The sequence below is a fragment of the Bubalus kerabau genome, chromosome 3, assembly GCF_029407905.1.
Source record: "Bubalus kerabau isolate K-KA32 ecotype Philippines breed swamp buffalo chromosome 3, PCC_UOA_SB_1v2, whole genome shotgun sequence".
Classification (NCBI taxonomy): Eukaryota; Metazoa; Chordata; class Mammalia; order Artiodactyla; family Bovidae; genus Bubalus; species Bubalus kerabau.
The window spans coordinates 25,371,448-25,378,676 of NC_073626.1; the positions used below are offsets into that span (position 1 = coordinate 25,371,448).

The following is a 7,229-nucleotide window of genomic DNA, read 5'->3' on the forward strand; positions in this document are numbered from 1 at the left end:
AGGGATGTAGGAAGAGGGGGGATAGGCCGACAGAGCAAGACCGACTGCCTCCATGCTCAGTGCAGCAGAAAGCTGCCCACATGAGCAAAGGACACCGAAGTGACTTTATAAGCAAAGGAGAACACCTAAGTGATTGTGTGTGTGTGTGTGGGGGAGCAGGCTTGATACCCTGCTAAATGTTACTTCTTTATGGACAGGACTGGAGCCAGGCAGGCCTATTTGTTCCCCTTTCTCTTATCATGACCCCTTTGGCTATTACCCCTAATATGGGAAAGCAAGAAACTTAAAAAAAATCAACATTATTTATAAAAACATCTACTTCCCCAAACTAAATTAAAAATTAAGAACCACCACCACCACCAACAAAAACTCCCAAAAATAAGAATTAAAAAAACTACAGATGGAACCCCGGGATAATTTTTCTTTCCTTAAAGAAAAAAAATTCAACCCCAAAGCCCAGTCAACAATTCCCTAAAGTAGCAGAAACTCCCTCCGAGGTAGATATCTGAGTCAGACACTCTCGTCCACCGAGCGATTCTATTGGTTTAAGATGAGCTGCGTATGAGGTAATAAAAGCCGTCTGGAGGGGCAGGAGGTGGGGGGGCACAGGGGGCGTGGCCCATGTCCTCTGTCCAGAAGTCATGTCCCCATTTTTGGCATCTCTGGTTGGGCAGGGCTGGCGTCTCCACAGATCCCAGAGCAGATAAGTGGGGTGGGGGAGGGAGAGTGGGGGAGCCCACAGAGAGACAGAGAGAAACAGAACAGTTGTCGGTGTGTTTATGAGAAAGGAGAGGAAAGATCTGAAAAATAGGGTGTGTGTGTTTCTGTGAGAGAAAAAGGGGGAGAAAAAAAGAAAGAAAAAAGGGGTAGACAGACCCCACTCTCCCCTGAGGGGACCCCATCTTCCCTGCCATGTCGTCGGCACCCCCAGCACTGACAGAATCTGGCCGGGGAGGGGACAGCCCTGTCTGGCCTTCTCTTGTCTTGTGCTTCTCCCGTGTTTGGGTCTTCTCCTCTGGATGCCTGCGTCCTCTTCAAGAGTTGCATTGTGAGCCCCCACCCCTGTGGCCCTGAGGGGCCAGATCAGTTGGAAGTGTCTGAATGAACGCTCCCTGGTCCCTCTGTTGGGGATGTCACTGAGGACGGGGTCACAGCCTCCTGCCAGCCGCCATTTGCCTGGGAAAAAAAGAGACAGACAGCTGGGGTGGGGCTTTGACCCAGCACAGGGGCCAGCGCTGCGAGGGAAAAGGCCCCCCCACCCCCATCCCCTGAGGAGAGGGGCTTCAGGGACATACTCACCCTCATTTCCCGAGGGCTGTACATCTGGCCTCCCCCGAGGTTATCCCCGTAGCCCCCTGGCCCCATTGAGTGTCGGAGTGATTCCACCTGCAGGCAACAGGGGAGGACACGACACAGTGAGAGGCCTTGGAAGAGAAGACTTTCATATCTGAAAATAGGGGAACCGAGTTTGAAAAAGCCCTACTCAAGGTGCGATGGACCACCTGACCTGGGAGGCAGAGTAGGAATCTCCGTTGAGCCCGGGCATCCCCAGAAACATGTCACCGGATCCTGAGAGATTGAAAGAGCCGCCAGAGCCTTGGGGGAGCAGAGGGGGAAGTAGGGAAGAGTGTAACAGAGCCTGTGATGGCAGATGGGAGACTCCCCACAGCTCTCAATTTTCAGGAAGTGCCCTGGACTAGCTCGGTGGAGGCGTACCACCATACCCAAATTATCCACAAGACAACATGGCAACACTCAGAAGGAGCGGGCTGATTCTGAGCCTCCCCTGGCCACTTACTGGAAGAAAGGCAGAAGTAACTTCACTGGAGTGGCCTCAGCCCCCCGATATCCCCACCCATCTGACCAGCTTGGTCCCTCTCACCCCAGAAGGCCCCCTCTTTCTACTCTGATCCTGCCTAGACAAGAAGTGGGACAAAAGCAGGAAGCGTGCAGAACAGTCAGCCAGGGTGGCAGTGGGATCCACCTGCGGAGGAAGGGGGTGTCGGGGAGCTGGTGCGGCTGTGGCCTCCCTGGGTGACCGACACGGCGGTCTTGACGGCATAGATGTTTGCCTCCTCTTGGAACTTTCCTATGTTTTTCTTATAGCGAATCCGCTTGTTGCCAAACCAGTTGGAGACCTGCGGGGTGGTGGGCAGAAAGCAGGGTCAGGTGGGAACCTGTTCCTCTGTGAAAACCTTAGTTAGAGCTGTGTGCCCACCAAACGCCTCCCCAAGCCTCCCTGGTACCTGAGAGACAGTGATTCCGCACTTCTTGGCAAGCTCCTCCTTAGCCTCCTCACTAGGGTATGGGTTACTCAGGTGGGAGTAGAAATACTCATTCAGAACCTCCGTGGCCTGTTTGCTGAAGTTACGGCGTTTCCGTCTATAGAGGAGAGAGGGGGTGATGAGGAGGGTGTTGGTGTCCTGGCCGGGCCATCCTGTTGATTCACTTCACAGGGCGCCAATGTCATGGAGCAGACTGTTGTGCTGTGCAACATGGAGGCCTGAGGCTTGGGGAAAAATGGGAAGGAGCTGAGTGCTGGGGGCCGGTTGGGGGCCCTGGGCCCCACCTGGCGTCCAGGAAGCGGGAACGTAGGATCATGACGGCCTCGCAGGTGCTCTGCTTGAGTTGCATCTGGATGGCGCTGAACTTCCGGTGGATGATGCTCACCATGCGCTCCATCTCCTTGGGTGCCACGGGCCGCGTGCGGCTCTGCTCCCTCAGCAGGTTCATGACGTGGGTTGTGAACTCGTTACACGCCTGCAGTGGGGGCCCGAGGCTTGGTGAGCAGGAGCCCTTTGGCCCTGGGCATCCCCCTTAACGGACCCTCCCTCCACCCACTCTGGCTTCTTCTCCTCACCTGTTCATATTTCTCCAGCTCCGAGTGGTAAATGTGGCGGATCTGGGCAAGTTTGCTGCGATAGTCCGAGTGTTCGATGGAGTTGTCAGGGGACACTCCGCCCCCGGAGGCTGCAGCTGCTGCCGCTGCAGCCGCTGAGCCACCCCCTTTCTCAGGCCCAGCCACACCCTCTGCCAGAAGCATGTTGTCCAAGCGCATCAGCTGTGGATCCACAGGCTCCTCCTCTTGGGAGCTTCGAATGCTGAGGCCTAGCGTGCAGGCGAGTGGACTTAGGGACCCCACACCGCAGCTCTCAGCCCTCCTGGAGACCCAAGTCTCCAGGCGTGGGTTCCCACCCAAGCCCCCCTTAGCAATCTTCCTGACCCACACTTTCCTCAGGGCCCCAAGTTGTCAAACTCTTAGCCTAAGTTCCACAGGGAACCAGGGTTCTGTCCCCAGAATTGAGGAATCGGAGGAGGGAACTCACGTACCAGTTTTCTCCTTGATTTCACACAGAACGCTAAAGAGAGCAGGCTTCATGCGGTGGCAGTTTAGGGCGTGTTTCCTTGGGGAACGGGAGAGAAAAGTTGAGAGGCTATGGAATTGCCAAGGGGGAAAAACAACCACAGGATGACACTCCCACGGGGTAAGAGAGGGGAGCTTGGGAATAGGGAGGTGGTGGGTCAATCTGTGGCAAGAAAAAGCAAGGCTGGGGGCCGAATGAAGTCTGGGGGATTCTTAGGAAGAGTTCAGCTTCCATGTAGAGACAAGGTGAAGCTGCCCGGAGGCACCATGGCCAGGTGGGGACTGTGGGCGACGGTCTAGAAAGGTACAGAAGAGGATGTGGGAATGACTGCAGAAATAAGAGTGACTAGGTAGATTTCAGAGGACGACAGGAGGAGGCCGAGGAGAAGGAGGAGATCAGAGTTTGAGGTGCCCGAGGGGGTGAGGGGTGCTGAGCTGAAGTGGGGAGTTCAGTATAGAGATGTGTAAAGGGTCCTGGGACTGAGCAGGGCTCCTAGTGTCCACTGAGCAGGGGCGAAGGGTGCCCAAGGACCTTGGAGGCTAGGCTCTGGGTGGAGAGAAATGGTTGGAGCCCTGGGGAGGGGTCTGGAGAGCACTAGGAAGAAGGTGGGCTGGAGAGTTAGGGGAGCAGACAGCACAGCAGGTTTTTAGTCTGGGAGTCAGAAGGGGTCTCTGAAGATGGAAGGATGTGGGGTGGTTAGGGAGAGGTGGGGGGGTAAGACCACCTAGGGTTCCCCTTTTCGAAGGTTTCAGGGACTGGGGGGTGAAGGGAGGTTTGAGAGGGATCACTTATCTTGGGGCTCCAGGGAGTAAGGAGAGGAGAGCTGTAGTATCCTGGGGAGGGTCCTGAGTTGGGGGCTCCCAGAAGGTTCAGAGCTTGTGAACGGGGCTTCTGCTGGGTCTGTGTGGGGTCCCGGGTTGGGGGCACTCACTTGGCCTGGGCCTCGTCCAGGCTCTGGTCGGTGATGGTCATTATCTGCTGCAGAATGTCCCCGATGTCTTGCTTCCCTCGGCCTCCCGGGACCCCCCCGCTACCCCCACCGGGGTCTCCGCCACCGGGAGGTTCGCCAGGGCCCCCAGGCTCCCCACCCACCAATCCAAGGGCCCCCCGGCCCCCGCCTGGAGGGGGCGGCCCCAGCAGCCGCTCGTCCATAGTTGGGGGGGGCCCTGAGGCCCCCTCCCTGCTCCGCCCCTCCCCCGCGCCTGGTTACTTCCCCCCCAAACTCGCTGGGGCCGCTGCTCCCTCCGCCCCAACCCCCGCCCGTCTCCCCGGCTCCCGGCTCTCCCGGGGGTTCACCCCGGCCCTGAAGGGAGACCTGGGGTACCGTCTGGGCCCCCCACAGGAGACCCCGGCCCCCGGCGGCGGAGAAAATGGAGCCGGAGAGAGAGAGGAGGCCCAAGCGGGGGTGTGTGTGAGAGAGAGAGGGAGGAGGGAGGAGGGAGGAGGGGGGAGGGGGGAGCGAGGGAGGGAGGCTGGGGGAGGGGAGCCGGGGAGGAAGAGGAGGGGAGAAGGGAGGAGGAACAGGGAGGAGCTGGGGGCGGAGAGAGACGCACAGAAACAGAGGAACTGAGACCGAGTGGAGGAGGGGACGAGGGCGGAGACTAGCCCGTGGGGAAAATGAGGGAAGGGCCCAGGGGCTGGACTTCTGTGGCCTTGAAGCGGGGGCGTGTTGGAGGCTGGGGGTCCTTCCACCCGGGTTCTAAATCCGGGATCAAGCTGATGAGGACCCTGGCCGCTGGAATGCCTGGGTTCACAGACAGCTTAGTTCATATTTCTTATCCTAATGACTCCCCTCCCTGTTCTACTTAATTAAAACCAGGAGAGGGGGGCTGGGGGGGATAATTAGGGAGGTCTCCAGCCGCTGCTTAATGAGCCAGTAATTAACCAGCCAGGGAGGGGAGCTGGCCTCTGGCCAGACTCGGGAGAGCGGGCAGACTCCGGCCTCACCTTCCTACCATCCACCCGGCCACCCCAGACACCAGTCTTCAGTCCAGAGGGGGATCACATTTATTCATATAACCAAACATCAGACAGTTCAGAACAGCAGTGGGGGGGGGGAGGGTGGACAGGGCTAAATGTCCTTTCACAGCCTGTAGGCCCCTCAGTCCTGGGGCTAGTGGGTGCGGGTGATGGAGATGTGAGAATGGTCTTTATGTCTATGCTGGGCCCTCTCTTCCTTTCTTCTTATTGGGAAGGAGGGTGGAATTCCCAGGTCAAAACCTTGGGAGATTTGCCGTTCTTTGGGAGATGGAGGACAGAGCCCTGAGATCCCACCTGGTAGCTTGACTACTGGGGTTGTCCCCACAGCTCAGGACGGAGACTCTCAGGCAGTCCCTGAGATCAGAAGAGAGGGTGAGGTGTCCCACTGAGGCTGGGATCCTCTCATAGCCTCATAACACACTTGGTTATGGCGGGAGTTATTATCCATCCTACCTTGGCTATTCCTAGGCTTTGAGACTTTCACCTGCTCCACTTCCCAGGAAAGGTGGATGAGGGTGATGAATATTGAGATTTATGCTGGGTCTTCCAGTCTCTGGTGCTCCTCCCTGGCAGGGGTGAGGGCATGCAGTGGGGCTGCCCAGCTTTTGAGCCCCAGGAATGCAGAGGGGCTGGTGGGGGGCTCAAGTCTCAGCAGGTGTGTGTGGGGGGCCGGGACCTTTGCTCCTCCATTCGACCCCCACCCTGAACTCTCAGCAGCAACTCCAGGAGCTCCTGCCCCCCTGGGGGTAGGGGAGGCTCTGACCGCTGGGCTTCCATCCGCTGGCACTGGAGGAGTGGAGGAAGGGGAGGTTGATGGTGAGGTTTTAAGAGGAGCAGGCCTTGAAAGGAGCCAGGGCTGGTGTGAGGGGCATAGAGGACACCAGTGATGTGGGGATAGGGAGAATAGGACCTGGCGAGGGGGAATATGCCTGGGGAGAAGGAGCGGTAGGACCCAAGAGAGAAAAGGGGCCAGAACCAAGAAGCCTGGGTCTTGCCTTCTGCGGGGAGGGGTGGGGGTTGTCTCACCTGGTGACTGAGGATGGTGCTGTAGAGCTGTTCTCTGTCCTCAAGAGGCCGGGGCAGGGCTCGACCTAGGCTTAGGGGGTTCTTGGGGGGATGGAAGGTGGCTCTCTGCTCCTCTAGGCGGCGGGACTGGGCCTCTGCCACCAGGTCCAGAAGGAGCTCGGTCTGCAGGGAGAGCAGGGAGGCCGAGCGGGGCCCCAGGGCTGGGGAGAGGAGGCAGGGGCTCAGATCCAGAGAGGGTGGCAAAAGGAGTGGTGGGTGTGTGTGTGTTGGGGGTGTCAGGGCTACCGGGGTGTGATGAGGAGTTGGAGGGGGTGGGGAGAGAGCCCCTGATGGAGTGGGCCTTGGTAATAGAATCAGGAAAGAAGTGGGTACCAGGTTAGGGAGCTCCCCAGAGGGGGGCTGGGGGTACCTGTAGGGCGAGTCCCTGGAGGAGGAGGGGACGGAGGGGCAGACCTCCAAGGCCGAGTGCTGGAGCTCGCGGGGGGCCAGCCGTGCTCATCCTGATGGGGGCCCTGATGCTGAGAGACATCCGTTTCAGTCAAGTGGGGGTGGGGTGGGCAGAGGGCTAGGCCAGCAGCCCATTTCCTCTCTGTGTCTCTGTTCCTGCCTCAGTGTGCCCAAACCCGTCCAAGTCCCCTGAGTCCACCATTACTCAGTCTCTGCCCCAGGTCCTCTCACCTCTCTCTCTCCCAGTGTCAGCCTCCCCAACCCGGTGCCGAGCTCACCTGCTCACCATCCTCTTCTTCCTGGGGTCTCTCAGCCTCCATACCCTGGAGGGGAGAAACCGATGGGGGAGGGGGTAGCTGGGATTTGGGAGGAGGACCGGAACCCTGAGTTCCTGAGGGGAGTAGGGGCCGA

At 58.6% G+C, this 7,229-nt stretch overlaps 2 protein-coding genes across 3 annotated transcripts; both read right to left on the reverse strand.

The window, feature by feature from the left end:
* Positions 1 to 234: 234 nt before the first annotated feature.
* PBX2 (PBX homeobox 2) lies at positions 235 to 4,517 on the reverse strand. Its single transcript, XM_055571179.1, has 9 exons — positions 4,297 to 4,517; positions 3,331 to 3,404; positions 2,861 to 3,108; positions 2,570 to 2,760; positions 2,247 to 2,382; positions 1,985 to 2,138; positions 1,508 to 1,596; positions 1,300 to 1,386; positions 235 to 1,176 (listed from the first exon to the last, which is right to left on the reverse strand). The coding sequence occupies exons 1-9, from the start codon at positions 4,515 to 4,517 to the stop codon at positions 1,084 to 1,086; spliced, it is 1,293 nt and encodes a 430-aa protein (XP_055427154.1). The 3' UTR covers positions 235 to 1,083.
* An 849-nt stretch (positions 4,518 to 5,366) lies between these two features.
* On the reverse strand, positions 5,367 to 7,229 carry GPSM3 (G protein signaling modulator 3). Of its 2 annotated transcripts, XR_008712346.1 has the most exons (5): positions 7,097 to 7,229; positions 6,781 to 6,889; positions 6,372 to 6,571; positions 5,799 to 6,131; positions 5,367 to 5,699 (listed from the first exon to the last, which is right to left on the reverse strand). XR_008712346.1 is itself a non-coding variant. In XM_055574630.1 (4 exons), the coding sequence occupies exons 1-4, from the start codon at positions 7,136 to 7,138 to the stop codon at positions 5,994 to 5,996; spliced, it is 489 nt and encodes a 162-aa protein (XP_055430605.1). In that variant the 5' UTR covers positions 7,139 to 7,229; the 3' UTR covers positions 5,367 to 5,993. The 2 variants fall into 2 exon arrangements, 1 of the variants encoding a protein (XP_055430605.1); XM_055574630.1 differs by having other exon boundaries at positions 5,367 to 6,131.

Coding starts and splice junctions, on each gene's coding strand:
- PBX2 (XM_055571179.1), bottom strand. CDS start 4,517: ATGGACGAGCGGCTGCTGGGGCCGCCCCCTCCAGGCGGGGGCCGGGGG. Junction 1,597..1,984: donor GACACCCCCTTCCTCCGCAG/GTGGATCCCACT, acceptor TGCTCCCCCAAG/GCTCTGGCGGCTCTTTCAAT. Junction 1,387..1,507: donor ATTCCTACTCTGCCTCCCAG/GTCAGGTGGTCC, acceptor TGTTGCCTGCAG/GTGGAATCACTCCGACACTC.
- GPSM3 (XM_055574630.1), bottom strand. CDS start 7,138: ATGGAGGCTGAGAGACCCCAGGAAGAAGAGGATGGTGAGCAG. Junction 6,890..7,096: donor AAGAAGAGGATGGTGAGCAG/GTGAGCTCGGCA, acceptor GATGTCTCTCAG/CATCAGGGCCCCCATCAGGA. Junction 6,572..6,780: donor TCCAGGGACTCGCCCTACAG/GTACCCCCAGCC, acceptor TCCTCTCCCCAG/CCCTGGGGCCCCGCTCGGCC.